The 22041-nt window shown below is 30.8% G+C and overlaps 2 protein-coding genes across 3 annotated transcripts in view; one reads left to right on the top strand and one right to left on the bottom strand.

The window, feature by feature from the left end:
- Window positions 1–303: 303 nt before the first annotated feature.
- Window positions 304–11661, bottom strand: Su(P) (prostaglandin E synthase Su(P)). The gene is made up of 6 exons (XM_014422878.3): window positions 11258–11661; window positions 10969–11178; window positions 9173–9375; window positions 4288–4399; window positions 1694–1794; window positions 304–815 (listed from the first exon to the last, which is right to left on the bottom strand). The coding sequence occupies exons 1-6, from the start codon at window positions 11558–11560 to the stop codon at window positions 551–553; spliced, it is 1194 nt and encodes a 397-aa protein (XP_014278364.1). The 5' UTR covers window positions 11561–11661; the 3' UTR covers window positions 304–550.
- Window positions 11662–14007: 2346 nt separating this feature from the next.
- Window positions 14008–22041, top strand: part of Taf1 (TATA-box binding protein associated factor 1) — a 42691-nt gene continuing 34657 nt past the window's right edge. The window contains exons 1-7 of one of the 2 annotated variants that reach the window (XM_014422847.2): window positions 14008–14805; window positions 14896–15117; window positions 16803–16985; window positions 17072–17200; window positions 17277–17461; window positions 17544–17936; window positions 21144–21384. In XM_014422847.2, coding sequence (XP_014278333.1) covers window positions 14251–14805; window positions 14896–15117; window positions 16803–16985; window positions 17072–17200; window positions 17277–17461; window positions 17544–17936; window positions 21144–21384 — 1908 coding nt within the window. In that variant the 5' untranslated portion in view covers window positions 14008–14250. The remainder of the gene's footprint in view (window positions 14806–14895; window positions 15118–16802; window positions 16986–17071; window positions 17201–17276; window positions 17462–17543; window positions 17937–21143; window positions 21385–22041) is intronic. The other variant, XM_014422854.2, reaches the window with a different exon arrangement.

Genomic DNA, 22041 nt, shown 5'->3' with positions numbered 1-22041 from the left:
ATATATTTTTAAGACTTTGGGATAATGGTGCAAAAACACTTTATATTTTTTCTTTACTTTCATAAATGGCTTAAATATGGGTGATTAAATCCACTAACCGGCAGCCATTCCGAAATAAAAGGTGGACAGTAAAAAAGTTAAGTTTCCACATTTAGCAGTGAAGAAAATCTTAAAAATGATGGCTAAGCCATTTAATTTGATCAAGTTTTATGGGAGATATTGGTGTAACAATTAAAGAAAAAAAAATAAACAGCTTAAATAAATAATATATGAGGATAACAATGAACAATAAAAAAGAAGATAAAGCTTTTACAATTATATTTAAGGATCTAAGAAACAACAATCCATAAATACAATTAAAAAAGAAAAGAAAGAAATTATTAATATATAATAAAATTAATCAACAATACAAAAGTATCTATTTACATTCGTGAGGAAAAAAAAATAATACAAACAATACCTATGAAAGGCATATTAAAAATTGCATCTAATAGCTTTGTTACCAGGTTGGGATATTGTATGTTCGTAAATGTTCATCAGAGAAGTGATGCTATCTATGGACAAGTAACGGGGTTCCGGCCTGGTTGCCGATCTGCTCTTTCATTGCAGAGTACCAGTTGCCGAGGTTTGTATTGAAGAGGAGATCTTTGAACGCATTACATCCTTCAATACTGTTAAGTACGCCAAACACGGCTAAGTCTGCTAGATCTGGATTTTTACCTCCATGGAACTGATTTCCCTTCTTCTTCACTTCCTTTAACCATTTGTTTGTTTCCTCGTACAATGAAAGACGGACATCGTCCTTAAGATGATGCCTGCAAAAATATTTTTAATTTTAAATATAAATAATTAGTTGTACTCCTACAACTAAGTTCCAAAGGGTTTTATTTGTTAAACTTTATTATATTTATTTTCAGGAATCCATTTACATCCTTTATCCAATTCTTTATTCTTTAAATCATCTGAACAACGTTTTGGCCCATTATCAAGTTCTACAAATAAAAATATTTACAATCAACAGTTTTACAACTAACAGGAGAAAGAGAAAGAGTATTTAACAAATTTACAAAGTAATAACAATGCAGGGCTCAAACAACTGAAATTTGGATATGTAAGTGGATAGAAGGAGGGAATTGCAATTAAAAAGGCTAAAATTGTTCGAAAACACCACTAATAAAAAAAAAAAAAGCTTGTTAATAAAAACAATAAGAATTACATTTATTTGGGAATATATAAAAAGGTTTTCATTTTAACAATAAAATAAATAAATAAAAATAACTTTTTATATCATTTTAATAATAAGGTGAGGAAAAAAAATAAGAACAATTACTAAGAAATTTTGGCTCAATATCAAGAAACATTTTAGATGTGTAAATGGTCATAAATTAGTGAAATAACATGTTTAAATATTGAATTTCTGCATGTGAATGTATACAAAATTTTTTTATTAAGGTGCAATATAAACTTTGTTGATTGTAACTATATGTTAATTGTAAAACTGTTGATTGGAAATATTTTTATTTATAGAACTAGATAATGGGTAGTGGAGCCTAAAATGTTCAAATGTTAAAAGATATAAACAAGCGGATTAAGAGTGTAAATGGATTCCTGAAAAATAAATATAATAAAATTTTTAATTTTAGCAATTAACAGAAGGATGCAACAATTTGTAGATAAATTCAAACTAACTTACCTTTTTTTTAAACGTTTACCAATCATCCACATAGCTAGAGCCCCTATATATACAACTAACTGTGCTTCAACTGCATTGAAATTCTTCTCCCACTCGCCAACCTAAAAAAAAAAAAAAAACTTTGAAATAAAAAGACTGAATTTTAAAGGGGAAATATCACGCATTTTTCAACAATAAGAGTATTATTACAATTTTTGTAGAAAATTATATGGTCCATTTTACCTCTGTAGACCAAGGACTATGGTAAAGTTTTTCATTTTCACTTTTATCACTAAAAAAATGTTCTTCAAATATTAAGTGAGATACCAATTTTTTTTTTGTACTAATTTCACCCAGCAATGTGGGTGAGTTTTGTACACCCTTTTTATATCATGGACTCAAAGGATATAAAAAGTTGTTGTACCCTTTTCACTCGTTTTTTTTCACCTCTTAGAGGTTTCTAGAAAGCTTCAGGACATATAAGAAAAAGAATTTCTGATTTTTTTTAATAACTTAGCCTCACTTAAGAAATTGTTGCTAATTATATTTCTCAGTTTAAAATGTCCTTTTTTAATACCTTCCGCTGAATGAATTGTCTGAACCATATTTTATTTATTTTTCAATGTGGGTCGTAACCCAAAAACACAATATGGGAATAATAAAAAAAAGGGGGGGCCTATCCCAGGTTTCACAAGAGATGTCAACATCCTCAGAAACAAATTCACTTGCTTTTTTCTTGGCCTTACTTGAACAGTTTCTCTTTAATGTTGAAGTGCCATTTTGTTCAGTATAATTCCTGTAGGCACGTCCTCCTAATTTTTTCTAGTAGACATGAGACTTTTCGTTACACTACTGTCTGATAGAAAGAGTAAAAAAATGGTTGATCTAAGTAAACAAGTTTGTACCATAAATACTCCAAGTGTGAAAATGGTACACAGCAATTGTACTAAAGTCAAACAATAAAATGCACATGTATTGGTATTTAATTAATGTAAAATCATGGAATGACATTTTCTGCAATCTATAATTGGGATCCACTTCAGAATAATATTATTAACAACGAAAAATTACTCAGATGAACACTTCACAACCCATGAGGACTTGGCAACAGAAGTTTGGAAGATTATGTCAAATGTTGTAACTGTGAAATTACGAAAAAAATCCAACACAACTGGGAAAGTGAAATTATGCGAATCCAGTTGGTACAGCTAGGGCAACCTTTTTGGGAACTCATGAAACCTTCAGCACTTGCCTGGTCCCTTTTTCAAGCCTGCCAGAACGTTTTAAACTTGAAAACGACATACCATAGTCACCCCACTTTACTGTACCTTTTATTGTTAGAGATGGCCAGGACTGCGGTCAGTGAAGAACAGAAAAAAGTAAACCTTATTTTTTTAGTTTCAGCTAGAATTTCAGGCACTCGTCAGGACAAAAACAAGGTAACAATGATAATAAATAAACAATAAAAACTTGTTGAAAATGGAGCTGTTTCTCACTGCAACTTCCCAACTTTATTTGTTTTAGGCAAGGATTTTCATTACTTTGTCTACATTTAAAAATCCAAGATCCATAGTTACCTCCTTAATCCTCAACTTTTTTTTCCCTTTAGACAGAAAGCACTATGGCCAATAAGGCCTATTATGCACCATCAACATCACAACATTGTAGCGCCCGAAACGCCACAACATTATAACGAGCTTATTAAACCTTAAGATGAATAGATTCTATGAATTTGAGTGTACTTGAAGGATTGAACAATGCACATTGATTGAGGTGCATGACGAGATCCACACCAAACAGTGCAAACCTCAACCCTGCAAATCAAACAAACATAATAAACAAATAATGCGGTATGCTATTTCATCCTCAGCATTACAGCATGGTCTAAGAGCCACTCCTTACTAATATGTTACAATGCCCGTTACCAGTAATATGGCAGTAACCTGGGACCCATTCGATACTAACTTTATTAATACATGAGTTTGTTTAGTGCTACATTACAGTTTTCAACAATCATAGAACAAGCAAAGGGGTTATTAAGTGCCCTTATTGCTGACACTAAATCCAGTGTCTTTATATCTGCAGTCCGAGTGCATGGAAAGCACCCTGTCCTACTCTATCAGCTGAACAATCTTTCCATCTCCTGCCAACATCAGGGCTTTGGATTTTATATCCTGCTTGACAATCCTTAACTTTTAAACTAATACATGATAACTAATGCTATGTGTCTCTGCCAATACTGGTTCTACTTAGATTTTTTATAAAATTTATACTTTTTTGATTTATAATAAAATTCTTTTGCTGCTTTTACTCAGAGATATACTATTTCAGAAAAGTTAAGGGGCATAAAGGAGCAAACTCAAGGCCAGCTTTATCAGAACTGTAAGAGACATTTGGGGGCAACATTCAAAACAATGGATATTACAGTTCGCAAGTTAGATATAACAACAGTTGAAAATTCTCGTTTTTAGACTTTGAGGGTTGTGAAACCTATAAATTAGTTGAAAAATGGATATAGAACAATTGATCCGGTTGCCTAACCTTTCGAACTTAACCAAATTTCTCATGGTGGTAAGGAAATTTCAACTTATGAAAAAAAAAAAAAATAGAATTACCTCTGAAAACCATTTGAAAGCTTGAAGTGCTTCTTCTGTATTTCGGTAAACATTTGGAGAAAGCATATGAACGAGAACCTCATCAGCCCATTGCCTCCATTTTCTTTCTTGACTGAAATGTTGATGAAACATATAAATAAAATTGGAACAAAATTAAAAATAAATCTGACTTTATTATCAATTATATATGTAAATAGTTTAAATATGTTCATTTTATTTATCTTTCAGTTTATATACATATAGGAGTTATTATTTATATTTGTTATATATGTATATATTTTTATAATTTTGGTATAAAGGTGATCATTTATCACTATTACTCTGCCCAAGTTGTGGCAGATTGTAATAAATATCAATAAATAAATATCTCTTAATAAAAAAAAATGATCAATTCTACAGGGTGTTTCATGGTCAAGTATCCAAAATGAAAATGTGAATTAAGGATCATAATATAAAAAAAATAATTCCTCTGAAAGTATGTCTGTTAACCAGAGTTGGGTAAAAATCAGCTATGGATGAAACTAATAGCTAAAATTGCCATGGAAACAATATTTATTTATCAATGGTTCATTCATGAATAAGAGCCGTAACCATGGCAACTTTAGCTATTAGTTTCAACTATAGCAAATTTTTGCCCATCTCTGCCATTGACGCTTTGTTAAGGAGATATTCAAGTCTAAAAATTATCATTTTATTAATTATTTAGGTTATAATAAATAAATTATTATGTGCTCTAACTACTTTGCTAATGAAATGTAAATATTAACATTCATATTAAATGCAGTTTAAAATGATTCAAAGCAATTAAGGCATTAAAACAAGGTTAATTAAGTATTAAAGTAATTAAGGTGTTCGGCATAGATGGGCAAAAACTAGCTATAGAGGAAACTAATAGCTAATTTTTGCCCATCACTGCCATTGGGTCACCTCTACTGAGGAAGAAAGATGCCAAGCCTGTCTTAATGTTTAAGGTAATCACTTTGAACAACATTTAATATGAATGTTAATGTTCACATTTCTTTAATAAAGGAGTTGGAACACATATTAATTTATTTATTATAACCTTAATATTTCATAACAATGTAATTCTTTAGACGTGAATATCTCATGAGTTTGGATACACCAGAAGCACCTAGTATAATACATAGATTTATTTTTACTATCTTGTTCGAGGCTGGTAGTCTTATTAATAATAAAAAATATTATTCAAAAGTTTCGAGTTTCTTTATTAAAACATATTACGTGTCCAACGTTTCGGCCGCCACAGCCATCATCAAGTATAATCTCATAAAATAAAAGCTTTAATTATTAACATTATCAAAACATTATTAATTATTGTTTAAATTAATCAATTGGTAACCATGTTAAGTCTCAACACTCTTTATTATCAAAAGTCCAAGGTTTCGGCCACTCTCAAGGACCATCTTGAATATAGATTTACACCTCACATCTCCAATTATCTAAAAACGTTGAACAGATGATTCTGCCCAGATAATTAATAACAAGTCAAATCACCCTATTTTGTTACAATTTCATTAATTTTTAAAACTTTTCATTAATTTTAGATCACTTAACACTATCAAATATTTTATCAACAAACTATTTTTAAGTAGAAACACTATCTTATCAACAAACAATTTTTAAGTAAAAACACTATCTTGTCAACAAACTATTTTTAAGTAAAAACACTATCCTATCAACAAACTATTTTAAAGTAAAAATACTATCTTGTCGATAAGATATTTGATAGTGTTAAGTGATCTAAAATTAAAAGTTTTAAAAATTAATGAAATTATGACAAAATAGGGTGATGTAACTTGTTATTAATGACCTAGGAAGAATAGCCTGCGAAACATTTTTAAATAATTGGTGAGGTGTATATTTATATTGTCCTTGAGGATGGCCGAATTGGTCGAAACTTGGGACGACTGATGATATAATAAAGTGTTGAGACTTAACATAGATGCCGATTGATTTATTTAAACAATAAATATCGGTCTTAAAAAATAGAAAAATTATATAAAAATTATTAATTATGAATATAGTGGAATTTTAGATAATTATATTTTAACTGAATTTTAAGGTTTAAGGAATTTGAATAACAAAATAGATAAAAATATAGTGAAATAGAAATGATAATGTATACAATCTGGTTGTTGAGGTAGGTTATGTAACAGTGTTGTGATTAGTTAATGATAATAGAATACAAAAAATTCTGAAGGATAGAAATTAATAACAAATGCTATGGTGACAAATAGGTGAAGTAAAACATAGAATGGAGGAAATTTATAAGTAAAGAAATATTTTTTGCCTTACTGTTTGTGTTTTATAGATTCATTTTAACTGGGTTAAATTGACTTGGGCGTAATAGACTACAAATTTTAATGAATCAATGTGTGGCTGTGATAAAAAAATTAAATTATAATTAGTAATGGAAGATCAGTGATTGACCGTGTGTAATAATAAAAAAGGAAGATGGTTAGGGTGGGGACAAAGAAAAACTCAATAATAATTAAGCTATGTATTATGAACCAACGTTTTGCCCCACGTTGCAGGGCTTCATCAGAGCTTTCAGGCCATTACGAAACTTTCTTACTTTATTAAATCTTTCACTTCGCACTTTTGCACAGACCTCAAGTCTGAAAGCCCTGCAATGTGGGGTGAAAAATAGGCTCCTAATTAATAGTTTAATTACTATTTGAGTTTTTCTTTGAACACTCCTGGACCTCTTCCTTTATATAATTAGTCATTTTTTTTATATTGTTAATAATAAGTCAATAATTAAAACTGTTATTTTATTAGGGTGTAGATGACGGCCGGATTGGCCAAAAGGTTGGACATATAATAATGTTTTAATAAAGCAGATTGAAACAATTTAGAAATTTTTTGTTATTATTAATAATAATTAATAATTTGAATATAATTATTATTCTAAATATGATTTGATTAGCTATATTTGAGATCAATTAAATTTTATAGTTTTTAGGAGTTAATGAGTTCCTACCATTAAGCCAGTGGTTCCCAACTCCTTGAGGTTTACAGATCATTCCAAAAATTGAACCATGTGCTGACCACACCCCCTCTCAACTTGGTTCAAAGGGAGCTCCTCTATGGAAATTAGGTAGTTTAATAGTGAATTTCATATACTTTCATTCATAGTTCATTTACCAGTAAAAACCATTTAACTAACACTAAACAATTACTATTATTGTAGCACTACGGATCGAAAAGAACCCAAGCCTCCTCCACCACAGCCAACCAATCTTTACGATCTCTTGCTCTTTCTCTTCATCTTTGAACATTCAACCACCTTATATCCTCCCCCATACCACCCATCCATCTCCAGGGACATCCTATTTTTCTTTTTCAATCTGGTTTCTACATGCCTATCCTCTCTACATGTCCTATCCATCTTATTCTTGCTCTTTTGATTAATGCCACGATGTTGGGTTTCCCAAACAATTCCATCAGCTACTCATTCCTTCTTCTTATCCAAATCCCATTCTCCGAGACTCCTCCCCATATCATTCTCAAAAAGTTTCTCACCCAGGAGTTGAGCATTTGCTCCGCATTTTTGTCAAGGCCTATTACACATCCATACATAACCACTGATTTGGTAGATGAGCACTTTCATTCTTTTAGAGAGAGCTCTAAACTTCAATACTCTTTGCAGTGAGAAATAACAACTATTTCCTGCTGCTGTACTGGACTCTATTTCTGTCTCTACTCTGTTGTCATCCCTTAACCAGGCTTCCCAGGTACTTAAACTGGTTTACAGAACTAAAACTGTGATCTTTGAAAGTTATGTAACAATTCACTTGTTTATCCCTTCTTGAAATTTTCATGTACACAGTCTTATTTTCAAGAGGCTTGAGACCTAGTTCAGCAAATGCTTCTTTTAATTCCTGGAATGTTCCTTGTAATCCTGCATGGGTTTTAGCCGTAATGACCATAACATCTGCATAGGCTAGATGTTGAGAGAGCCGATTGTAGATGGTTCCTTCTGTATTAGTTCTATTTGAACGGATAGCTACTTCCAGGGCTATATTAAAAAGAATAGGAGACAGAGGATCCCTCTGTCACAAGCCATTCTCCAGAGCGAACTCGACAGGTAATATTCATTAGCGTCATTTTTACAAGCCTGACTAGTTTTTTCGGTATACTTACCTTTATCTTTCCAAAATTAAACTAAACAATTAAACGGTACTAATTAAATTTTTGCTGCCAAACTCTCCTCTGCTGCCTATGGTCTGAGATTGGGAACCACTGCATTAAGCGACTGAATGAGGAAGTCCTTGAAAATATGTTATTGGGGATCACTAGTCTGCATAGAGTATAAAATTACCTATCTCACTTTTAGCATGTTGCAGAATATGTAATAGAACTGTAGAATGGAAGTTAAATCTAAGTTTCTGTTGTGGACTAAAAAAAAAACCTTGAAGGACATGAATCTTCAGAGGTAAAATAAAGTATTAAATTTAGATAAATAATAGCCACTGATATAAAATGAAATGCAAATAATTTATCACAGAGATTAATCATAAAGTACAAGTAAGCTGCTGAAAGGAAAGAGAAAACACAATCAGCTATCAGAGGTAAGCGTAACAAAAGAAGGCCAAACTAAGGCAGACTTTAGCATGCAGTAGCGGGAGTAAGTGGTTGTGTAAAAGAGCAGATAAAGAGCTAAGATGCCGTGCTATCATTAGTGTAATGCTACTATAATTTATTATCTTTCTTCCCAAAACAGGACAATAAGATTTATAAAAATATATAAAATCTAAGCCTTAACAATAAAATAAGTAAAGCACATATATTATTGAATTGAAAGAATACCATGGTAAAACCGTATAATTAAACAATTATTAATTCAGATAAGTTTACTCACGTAAGACTTTCATTTTTTGATTCAGAAGCAATACTCCTTTGGAACATTAAATAATAACGATTTAATATTTCTTTTTTTATCTTTCCATCATCATCAACATATGACATGCTGGGATAGTAATTACTGACTTCTTCAATAGATACTTCTTTATCATTTAGATATGATGTTAATACTGATATTATCATTGAACTATCATTCAATTGCTACAGAAATGTAAAATAATTATAATGAATAGTGTTATTAAAATAAATAACATATAGTAATATTTTAATAATGTAACATAATAAAATAAAATAAGCATTATATTAACAATAAACAATATATTAATTGTTTCATCAGCTTATCTACTTCATTTTTGTTTAAGTAGACAGTAGCTCATAAACAACTATGTTGATTGAATATTTTACATTGTGATCAAGGTTGCCACCAGACTCATATTTTGATCCTTTTCCCTAGTCCGGCCGACTCTCATCAAGGGCCACGATTTGTCTCATATATCAGTGATTCTTTTATTTTTAGTTTGAAAGATATAAAATTATTAGTTATGTAACTGTGTGTGTTTTAAAGATTTTACTTGTAGATGAAAGTCAGAATAGTTTTTTTTTTCTAGTCGATTCCTCATCAGATATGTTTAGTATATTTTTAAAAATAATTATACTCAATTGTGTATGCAACTACTTTCAGTCATTTGTAAAAATGAAAAAATCAATATAATTGTTTTGAATTTAAGTAAATTTTATATTTTCCTAATGTTTTTTATACATCTAATTAACCTCCCCTACTTCCCGTCATGCTTTTGGTCCATTGTTTCCTATTGAAGGTGTCAATCCTGATTGTGATAATAATTAGATAATTTATTGCTGATGCATATTTAACATCCTTATGTAATCTAACAAAGGCAAGAAGAATGACAAATTACTGATTTTCTTTGTATTAAAACCAAACTTTTAAATGAAAATGACAATAATTTTTAAATAATTTCATTTTACAATAAATTGATAACTATACTGTATACTGTAATAAGTAGTTCACATGATATTGATAAAACAACGGGTAACAATTTATTGGATAATTTTATCTGTATTCCTTAAACCAGCGAGTCTGTCAATCACCATTTTATTTTGTTATACTATCTTATAATAGGTAACTTTATAAATTATTTTAATATTCAAATTTAGAGTTTTATTATACTTCAATATTAAGGGGAGTTAATTGTAAAAAAGAAAAAGAAAGCATATAAAAAATAATATAATTATTGCTATGTATACTATTGATTAGCAAGTATATCCTTATAAGCAACCCATTTTATCTAAATAGATTCATTGAATAAATAAAATGTTTCCCTCTTTGAAAAGAAAATAGTAAATCATTATTAGTGCTAAGATTAATTGATAGACATCTTTCTTCAAGACAAGAATTTAAAATAACACATCATAGATATAGTTGGTACACTTGTTAACACTCTTTAAAAGTGACTTGGACTTTTTAAGATCACAGGTTGCGTGAAAATGAAAAACGTCTACTTATGCAAGTCTAAACAACCTTTAAATGTTTACAAGCTCAAGCATTCCATCTGAGGTAAGATTGCACGAGCTTACATAATGGAACTTCTATCAATCAGAAAGCCATTTCTAAGCATAAGATTGTAATATAAAATTATTAAACAGAAACTCGAGCATTAGTACTAGCTAGACTGGCAGTTCTTAGAGTGAGAAAAATATATTATGCCATGGTTATCAATAAAGTTTCATGATCAAATAAAAACCAGAATATTTATTAATACAGTTGTAACTTACTATGTACTTATCATTAACTTTAACAAGTACTATGGGGACTTTTTTATAATCTGTCCATTTAAGTTGTTGTCTGAAAACTGAATCCACTTCAACCAAATCATAGGAAATACCATAAAAGTCCAGAAATGCTCGAACTTTGCAACAAAAGGGGCATGTAGTATATTGGAACAAGATTATTTTCAACCCTGAAGAGTCAGTAGGATACCTTACCTAGGAAATTTGTTCAACAAAATAAATTAATTTATAATTATAATAATACTTATATAAATTTAAAATTAAACTGGCTCACTTTCTTAGTAATTTCAACATTAGGTGACTTGTCTAATATAGTTATGGTTTTCTCCTGAACAGGATTTAACAGTGCTGTTCTTTGCTGGTTTGTCTGGTAAACAGAATATACAGTTCCAGTCGTAATACCAGACGCTGCAGCTATAAGAGCAATTTTAACTTTGGAAAATCCTTGTTTTGGTTTCGCCGTACCGGTTTTAAAAGTTCTAAATCTAAATGTTCTGTCTAATGCCTTCAGCTGGTGACCATTAGAGAATATATTGCAGTTAGTTCTTATAAAAACAGGTCTAACGAAATGCCACATTGCAATAATTACACAAGACAATTATACTTTCTATGATCTAATATTAAATTATGGAACAGGTAACCTACCAAATATTTGTTGAACAAAATCAAGCACAGTTAAGTACGCCCCATAGAGAATAAAATAATGATACTTCCTAAAGTTACTTTAAAGAAGATTTCTACCGAATTTTATGAACGGTAAAAACGTTCAATTTTTTGAAAACTTATACACGTTCTACGTAAATGAACTAAGTATCATATTTTACAACTGCAGAATAAAACATAACTAGACTTAACGATGAAATTTATCGTAGAACAGAAATACGCGAACTTAAGATTGCCTCAAAAACCAAAAAAAGACTATGTTATTCTTACGATCTAATAAAATAGTTTCTTGGAGAAGTTTGTCGGGGGGTGCGGTCAGCAAAGAACAACATCAATAAACAAAACCATATTTATTTATTTATATGGTTTTGTTTATTTATGTTGTTCTTTGCTGACCGCACCCCCCGACAAACTTCTCCAAGCATTAATCTACGGTCAACTATCTACACCTCATAAAATAGTTTCAATTCCGGGATTACCTACCGATGAATTACAAGGTTGATTCAATTTATGAAAATGATTATGAAATTCACTGGGAAAATCTACTATTAATAGAAGCAGAAAAGGGGGTTTTAACCCCTTTTTTAAAAACATTAAATCTGTACCGCTACAAACAAACCATGAAGGGTCAGGGGTGCAATACTTTGTAAGGAAGTCTTGTTACTAGACGAACAGTTGTGTAAGAGGTGATTTGATCAGAATCACGCTTGACCACCAGATTTTTACCCAATTAAAGGTACCCACTTTAAGCCACGAGGCTTCATGAGACTTTCACGAGAAAGTGGTACTTCAAGGGGTGGACCCCGGAGGGTTTCCGAACCCATAGGGCTGACGGCTACAGTGGATAAAATAATTATCTGCCACAGTCGGATTTGAATCTGGGTCCTTGGAGTTGGTATCACAATGCCTTACCACTGAACTACCCTCACACTTGTCGAATGGTTTTGAAATAAGAAAGCAAGTATATTTCAGAATAAAAACTATTATACAAAATATTTCTGAGATATTTTAATTGATTAACAAACAGAGTTATTCACAAAAAAGGGGACAATTGCTTTTAACCTAGCTTACTAGTTAACAGTTCTATTAAGACAATATTATATAAACGATTCAATCGTTGAAGAGTTAAATATGTTTTAAAAAACTCAATCGGACCGGGACAGCCAGAATTGTAAATCCCTCTAACCTCCTACTCTCCTATTACAACATAAAAGTTTTCCCGCTAGATTTGACCATCGTTGTCCTCCCCTCTCCTCTCATCTTCGCATCACGAAATCAATTTACTCCCATATATTTTTTTTCTCGAGTTGTTGTAGAAGGTCGGTAAAGAAGTTTCACTTAAAAGATAATTGTGTCAGACGTACCACTATTAAATCAAAGCAGCGATATATAATCGAATTCCCTTGTTTTCTTTCCCTCTCTTGTTAAATTTTTCAACTCAAATCTAGAAATGTTATACAATAGTTAAAACGATTATATAGAGCCTAATCTGATTTTAAACTGTTAAGTACGAGGAGAAGATAATTTTAAACTGTTAAGCTTGACAATTTCAGTTTCAAATATTCATTCTGAATCTGTAATATTTACTGCCCACTAATCCGTTTTTGGAAGATCGCTGATTGTGATTATGAGTATTATTACTTATTTGTGTATTATTATCACTCTGACTTTGATTTCTGTCAAAACAGCCCTGACGACGTCCTGCAACGTAGGGCGAAACGTTAGCTCATTAAAATAGTTGTCACTATTTGAGTTTTTTTTTTATCGCACCCGGACCATATTCCATTTATTAATCTATTTTTAGTTTTTAAAGATTTTTGATTATATAATGTATGATTGAGTTATACAATCATTACATTCTAATATCGGTAACTCAATCCTTATTGACAGATTCGAAAAATTTCATCTTTGTAGGTACAATTTTATTTACGATGCCCGATCTTTTTCCAAGTTTAAATATTGTATTTTCTTCTCAGTGGCTTATGAAGAGGGTGGGAATCAGGAGACTATATTATTTTCCCATAGTGAAAATGTAAACAAATATAATTTTATTATCCATTGACACTGATGTTTTAAAAATTTTTTTCCAACGATCATTTTTGACAGAAAAGTTGTCTTTGGAACTAGCCCTATAAACTGGAAGTTTGCTATTTTGTTACTTTCAATGTAATTCTGATCTAACTATCAGTCCATTATTTGGCTATTTTCTGAATGATTCTAATTTGAGAATAGTACAAGGAATTAAAAAAAAATTATTCCATTGGAATTTGGTAATCAAATATATAATTGGAAAATGTATTCATTATGTGCATAATAATTATTTCCAACCTGTATGATGGTTCAGGTTACTTGAAACCTACATGTTTGTTATCTTATGTTTATTACTTTTCTAGCTGAGCCAAGGGGAGGATATACGTCCGTTGTTTTAGAACTTGCCGATCGGTTTTATTATATCAGCTTTATTTATTTGTCAAAATATTAAATATTTGTTTATTACTTATTAGATTATGATTTTAAAAATATAGCGGTTTTCATTAATTCGCGATGCCGAGTTTTTGATATATTTTATTTCTTTACAATATTATTGTTGAAGCTATTGTGAATATGATGGGTGATAGTGATGATGATAATAAACAATATGATATTACTAGCTTCCTTTTTGGAAATATCGATGAAAGTGGCCAGTTGGAAGGTGATGAATTTCTTGACAATGAAACCAAAAGGCATTTATCATCTCTGGCCAAATTTGGTTTGGATTCAGTTATAAATGAAATTGTAGCTGATGAAGATGTTATCTCAAAAGACCGGAATAGAGAAGATTTAAATGGAGATTTTGACGAATTGGATTATTATGAAAGAAAATCACCCTCAGCTATCGACTATTCAGACATTAATGAATGTATTACAGAGGAAGTTGTTACAGAAACTCGAAACAAAGATGAGAGTATGAGTGATTATGATGCTGATGATGAAGGTTTGGGTGGTAACATGGATCATAATTTGATGCCTCCACCGCCTGTACCATCAATAAAATATGAAAACGAAACAGAGGCTGAAGCAGAAAGAAGGAGACTTGAAACTCCTCTTGCTGCAATGCTTCCGTCTAAATACTCAGGAGTTGATGTGAGAGAACTGTTTCCTGATTTTCGTGTTGATAAGGTTGGTGTAGTACTTCAAATATAAGTTTAATCTATAATGGCGGATATTACTTAAATACACTGAGTTATTTATTTAATTCCTATTTTGCAGGTTCTTAGATTTTCAAGGCTATTTGGTCCAGGAAAACCTAGTAGCTTACCTCATATTTGGCGAAGTGTCAGGAAGAGACGACGGAAAAAGAAACATCACACCCAAGGTCAAAGTCAGAATTCAGATTCAGGCTCAGATACTGAAAGTCCCCGGATTAAACGTGGCTGGTCTTTTAATTATGCTCCCGCACCTCCTGCAGATCAAGTTCAATCTGACGATGAAGTAAGTGTTTTTAATACATTAATTGATTGTCATAATTATGATTAAATGTACTAGAGTGCTAAGATCTTAGGTTTTATCACTACTTTAATTTTAAATGCCCTCTTGGAATTATTAGAACATTACTGTGGTAGGCCTATGAGTATCTGTTCAGAAATCTACAAAGTTCATTGCTAAAATACTGGTATAGAAGATTGAAAAACATAAAAAAATTGATTACGTTAATTAATTATTAATTCATATTTATAGAATAGAAATTTACTAATTATTTTTGTAAGGGTTAAAATATATCAATTTTATTTTTTCAAAGAAACATTTATCCCTTTTTCACTAATTTAACTATTTTTTACATTCGATGTTTCGAACTATAACAACTTGTCTTCAAACTTTCAATGTATAGTTCACATTTAACTTTAAAAAAAAAATGTTTAATTCACATTTAACTTCCTACTAGTGGCCCTGATGAAGGCTAAACATTGGCACTATTAAATAAGTTTTTACAACTTATTGGTGTTATTTTCTTATCGCACCCCCAACCGTCTTCTTTTCATATATATTATCCATAGTCAACTATCTTCTCGTCATTATAAAGAAAGAATTAGAAAATGTAGTAAAAAACTGAAAATGTCCTCTAAAATAAAATAAAAATAAGTAATAATAATAAATATAGGCAATATATAATAAAATTTTGATTAAAATTGCAAATATTTTCAGAGATTAAACTCATAATTTAATTTATTATCATGTGAACTAGCTTGTTGTAATTGGAGGTTTAAAGCTTAATTATCAATTTCCATTTTTTATTTTAATTTTAATACCTTGTTATTTAAATACCCCTGTTAGCTTAACGGTGGACCAACCCGCAATTTACAAATTATAACTCAATGAAATATAACAACTCAATAAAATTAAAACTTATTTAAAAACAAATTTTATCCTTTTTTTCTCAACTTTATTCATTACAAACCTTCCAACGTTTCGACCCTCAGGTTATTTTCAAGGATACCTTCATTTTGATGTCATTTTCTTTTTTAAAATCTTAAAACTGCAGGCTAATTGCCTTTGTCCCATATAACTTTTTCTATACAATTCCTTCTTAAATTTAAAACTTTTACAATCCACTTCTCTTCTTTCTTTCATTTACATTTGTAACCTTAAAACAGACGAAGGTAGGTTCTGTTTTAAGGTTGCAAATGTGGATGCCATGGCCAAAATCCACGAATTACGGTTTGAACTGGCTGACCATCTGCCTTGCTCACCATATCTAGCCCCAAGCGACTTCTTTTTGTTCCATCATCTAAAAATTGTGCTCGGAGGACAGAGATTTTCGTCAAATGAAGAGGTAATCACCTTTGTGAACAATTATTTTGCTGAGAAAAATGCAGAGTACTTTTTTGACAAGTTACAGTGATGGGAGTATTACTGGGAGAAATGTGTAGAGTTACAAGGAGACTATGTTGAAAAATTAATAAAAAATTCAGGAAAAAGTCTTGTATTTTTGTTAGGTCGGAAATTTTTCAGACCACTCTCGTATATATAATATTTATAGGGTTTATATATAAGACCACTAAGTTTATTTAATATTGTTCCGTGGATTTCCAAAGTCTCTTTTACTTAGTTATGTTTGGTTAATAGCATCTCTACAATGCTGTCAAATTTGTTTTCTAATTTATTTATTTTTTTAAAAGGAAAAATTATTAAGGCTTCTTGAAAACAAGGGGCCAACAAAAAAAACAGAAGTTGGTGAAACAGATGATAGTGGACCAAAAGTGGCTGATTGGAGATTTGGCCCAGCTCAAGTATGGTACGATATGTTGGAGGTACCAGAAACTGGTGAAGGATTCAATTATGGTTTCAAATTAAAAGAAAAGGTAAGTATTACTTTATTATATTTTTTTGTTTTAATTAACTAAGACAGTCAGCTAAATATTTTTTAATTTGTAATAATTTTATAAAGATGGAAGAAGGTGAAAAAAATAATACCGAAGAAGCTAACGGGAACTATCCAGAAGATGCATTTTTGATGGTTTCTCAACTTCATTGGGAAGATGACGTCGTCTGGAATGGCGAGGATATTAAACACAAGGTATAATGCAATTTTTTCCTTTTGTGTTAAAATATATTTTGATTTCGATTAACCATTCCTCTTTCTGATTATGTAGGTTTTGCAAACCCTCAATAGTAAAACGAATGCTGCCGGTTGGTTACCGAGTAGCGGAAATAGAACAGCTCAAGCTTTTAGCCAACCAGGGAAAGGTTTACCTCATATCTCAGGAATGAGAGCTCCTCCAACGCAAATGAATAATAGCATTAATCAACCTAACAAACAAGCTGCCAAACCTCCAGTGTAAATTTTTTTCTTTTACTCCATTAGTTTTTTTTGTCTTATTTTTGTTTTTTTAATTTGTTTCTGAATTTGTATGCTTCAGGAATACTACACCTAATAAACCAAGAGTTGAAGAAAATACTGATGATACTTGGTATTCTATATTTCCTGTTGAAAACGAAGAACTCGTTTATGGTCAGTGGGAAGATGAAGTAATTTGGGATCCTGAAGCCATGAATAATATTCCCAAACCTAAGATTCTTACATTGGACCCGAATGATGAAAATATCATACTCGGTATTCCAAACGATGTCGATCCAGCTAAACAGAGACTTGAAAATGTTACACCTGTGAAAGTTAAAATACCGCACCCCCATGTTAAGAAATCGAAAATCCTACTTGGGAAAGCTGGTGTCATTAATGTCTTGGAGGAAGATTCTCCCCCGCCTACTCCGAAATCTCCTGATAGAGATCCGTTCAACATTTCGAATGACAGGTTAATTATAAAATTATCGATAATTTAGTTCTTTTTTTTTTATGGTTATTTTACTGCATTGTAGAATTTATTGACAGATCAAATATAAAGAAACTTATTTCAGGAAATAATCTATTTTAAATGAGGAAAAAATGGTTGGGAATGCAGTCAATGAAGAACACAAATAAGTAAAACTTATTTTATTAGTGCCAAGTGTTGTTTCGACCAGAATTTCAGGCCTCTATCAGAACTTAGAACCAAACAAGGTTCTCATAATGAATTATCAGAAAATGTAGAATTTCAAAACAATAATTACTTTTATTTTTATATATTTTGGTTGTTAATTTGTTTTGTTTTTTTCTTAGTCCTGATGAAGGGCTTTAATTCTGGCCAAAATGTTGGCATTAGTAAAATAAGTTTAACTAATTTGTTTTCTTCACCGATCGCGCCCGTGACCATCTTAATATCGTAATATTCACGAACAACCAGAGCTGGGCAACTATGAAATTAATATCTAAAATTGTCATAGATACGATATTTATTTATCAATGATTTATTCATGAATAAGGGTTGTATCCATGGAAATTTTAGCTACTAGTTTCAACTATAGCTGATTTTTGCCCATCTCTGCGAACAACACATATTAATAATAATTATTATTAATCTATTTTAATTTTACTTTTTTTTTTTTACAGAAAAATTCATCATTATTATTTATTTGTAGAGTCTAGGACTTAGTGATATATTCATACTTTTTTAGATAACTGTGTTGTTGTAGGGAGTAGGAAGTAAGGAGAAATTTAGTCACTGTTATTACTTGATCCGTTGATAGTAAAAGTGGTATAAGTAATTTTTTCTCAATGCAAATCATTTTTATTTTTCAAAAATAATTAATTAGGTATATTATGAATTAATCTACCTTATATTAATGAATTAATATAGATAATTTTTATTTTGATAAATATTATTATAAATGATCAACGGACTGAATAGATCCTACCTCTCTCTATCAAGAATACTGAAATCCCTAAAAATCTGAAACTAAGGGTGTACAATGCCATGAAAAAGCCAGCTCTGATATATGGCTGCGAGGTCTGGGCTCTAACAGGTGCCTCAGAAAGCAGAATCGAGAGATTTTAATGGAAAGTCCTCCGTACAATTACATGAGCGATCTGGGAACAGAGCCTTTATACACAGAGGAGAAGAACTAATAGTAAACTACTTGTAGAGACTAGTTAGTCAATTTCTCATGGTATTAAGGCAAGGAGGTCAAGATGGGCCGGACACGTGGCTCAAAGCAATCCATCAAGATGCCTCTACACAACTATTTAGAATTTGGATATAATCCACAATCAAATTCTTTTTTAATGAAAATGATTTGCAATTAGAAAAAAAAAATTAAATATCCAAGTATGCTTCTGACAAACTACTTTTATTAAAGAAAGAGAAAGCGGTTAAAAAGGTGGCTCAAATAATAATAATAATAATAGTAATAATAATAAAGGCTTAACGAACCTGAAGGTTCGATGCTGATACCACCAGTTGTACTCTACATCTGTCCAGTGATGCTTCTTCAAATCCAAATCTGCTAAATCAGTCTTAACACTATCCTCTTATATACGTTTCAGTCTACCCCACCTATATGCCAAACCTGTCAGTCCCCATTATCGATAAAGCATATAATTGAAGAATGCTCATCATTTCGTCAAGCCTTCGAAAATAATAAAATTCCTCGTACAAGAGAATTGACCCTTAAAGATTCAGCAGAATCCATAGACAAAATAATGAAATTTCTGAAAGAAACTCAACTTTATACTAAAATATAATCCACCAATATCGACCAGTGTAAAAAGGAAATAGTCTACATTCAACTATAAAAAGTCAAAGACAAGAAGACAAATAAAGTAAAAAGGGTGTAATAACCTAGATGTTGATCGTCCTGAATAAAAATCTAATCTAATCTAAATCAGTCTACCCCTTGGACGTTTACCCGTCAGTTCAGTGTTAATTGAAATTTTAGGGATCTGTTTGTTATTAAGTGCCACCACAACCTTACAGGCCAATCTTATTGGCTGCAATGCTATAACCTGAATTATATTTACCGGATGCAGTTCCCTCAATTCAGCGTTGTGTAGCCTTCCAAATTTTCACGTTACTTTATCTTTTTTCGGTCTGAATATTTAATACTTTATTTTCAAAAACATTAAAATCCCTGTTCTTCCCTTAGTGTAAGACACTATGTTTCACATCCATAAAGAACAGTCGAAAGGATAATAGTTTTCTAAATTCTAACTTTTTAGTTTTTGGACAGAATGCGTGACCCTAAGCAATTTAGAAATTGAAAAATAACAAGCATTTCCCACATTTAACCTCGCTTTCATTTTCTCATCAATTTCATTTTTTCTATAGAACATAATTACTGAAACCTATCCATCTGTATTCTCCTATATCTATATCACTGAAATTGCTCCTGTTTCCTGGAATATAAGAAATTTTATTTTTGACTCTTTTTCGTTTACTTATAATAAATAGTTTTTGTAATATTTTGGGATGCCTTTAGGAACGCCATGCAGACCATCTTCCTTTATTAAAAAAAAAGCTTATATTTTTATTTGAAATTTTTAAAAATGATTGTCCATTTATCATTTGCTTTGTCTTCTAGGCTTGATTTGACTCAGCTAGTCAGTTTTCTATAAAATAGAACTACTATTTGGAGGACTATTCAAAAATAATTTACTGTTAAAAAAATCATTTCTTGACTTTATTTCTCAAAATCCTAAATTTCCCAGTCTTAGAAATACAAAAACTTAGTTGAATATTGGAAAAATATATTATTAATTTTTTTTTTATTTTACAAAATATATTTAATAAATAATCTCAGTAATAAAACATGTACTTGTGGGAAATATCTAATTGTATTTGTCTTACCCCGATCTCACTATTATACTGGTTTAGTCTCTTCAATTTTATTACACATTCTGAATTTCTGACTCTTAGCATTACTTTACTTCATTATAAAACTTTGATAATAGAAATAGAGAGGAACAAATGAATTATATCGAAATATGTTTTAACAATATATCTTAATTTCATTTATTGTATACTGTTTAATATGTTTAGTTTAAATAAATTTGATTTTGTAAAAGTTAAAAGACCTTTTCAATTCATTATATATTTTTTCTGTATATCTACAATGTATCTAATGAAATAATTTGTTTTGAAATACAGTCATTATCAACCTCGAAGTTCAGACACAGCATTGAGGTTAAAAGTAAGTGGTGGCAACTTGATCCAGCATTCAACCCCTGTAGTAGAATTACGAGCTCCATTTGTGCAAACACATATGGGCCCGATTAGACTTAGAAACTTCCATCGCCCACCTATGAAGAGGTTCTCTCATGGAACACTGTCTCGAATTGGACCCCATCCAGTCATACCTCTTCTGAAGCACATAAAGAAAAAAGCCAAGGTATGTTTGACAAGTTATCATTCTATGGATCATTAATATTATGATTTTTTACTCTCACTTATCTATGTATGGAATACATATTAAGGGGAAGTATTATGATTATATGTGGGGATATATTATGTTTCTGTGTCAGGTGCATTCCAGTGAGGTATGGGTAGATTAGTAATATAATGAGGTGTAGAAAGTTGACCGTAGATTAATGATTGGAGAAGTTTGTCGGGGGGGGGAGGGGGGGGAGGACAGCAAAAAAAACATAAATAAACAAAACCATATTTATTTATTTTATGCCGATGTTTCGACCTGAGTTTCAAGTCTTCATCAGGGCTATAGAACAAAAGAGATAACAACAACATTTAGAGAAACATAAAATTGAAAAAGAATAGTATACAAACAAATTTGGAATTATACAAAATATTGAATTGAATCATAAATGATAAAAAAGTTGATAACTGATAATTGAATAGTAAAAAAAAATAAATTGATTGATAATTGTGGAATTAGATGGTAGTAGATTGAAAACAGTGAAAGATGAAATATAATATCAAGTAAATAAGAAGTATGTATATAAGATATGCAAGTAGTGTCTAAAAAACTGAAAAAATATTGATTCTACAAATTGAACAATATGACTGACAATGAAAAATAGTGAGTGGCTTA

This window comes from Halyomorpha halys, unplaced genomic scaffold, assembly GCF_000696795.3.
Source record: "Halyomorpha halys isolate HHAL.00 unplaced genomic scaffold, Hhal_1.1 Scaffold22.1, whole genome shotgun sequence".
Taxonomy (NCBI): domain Eukaryota; kingdom Metazoa; phylum Arthropoda; class Insecta; order Hemiptera; family Pentatomidae; genus Halyomorpha; species Halyomorpha halys.
Note: the sequence above shows the minus strand (reverse complement) of the source record. Positions and strands in the feature narration are given on the sequence as shown.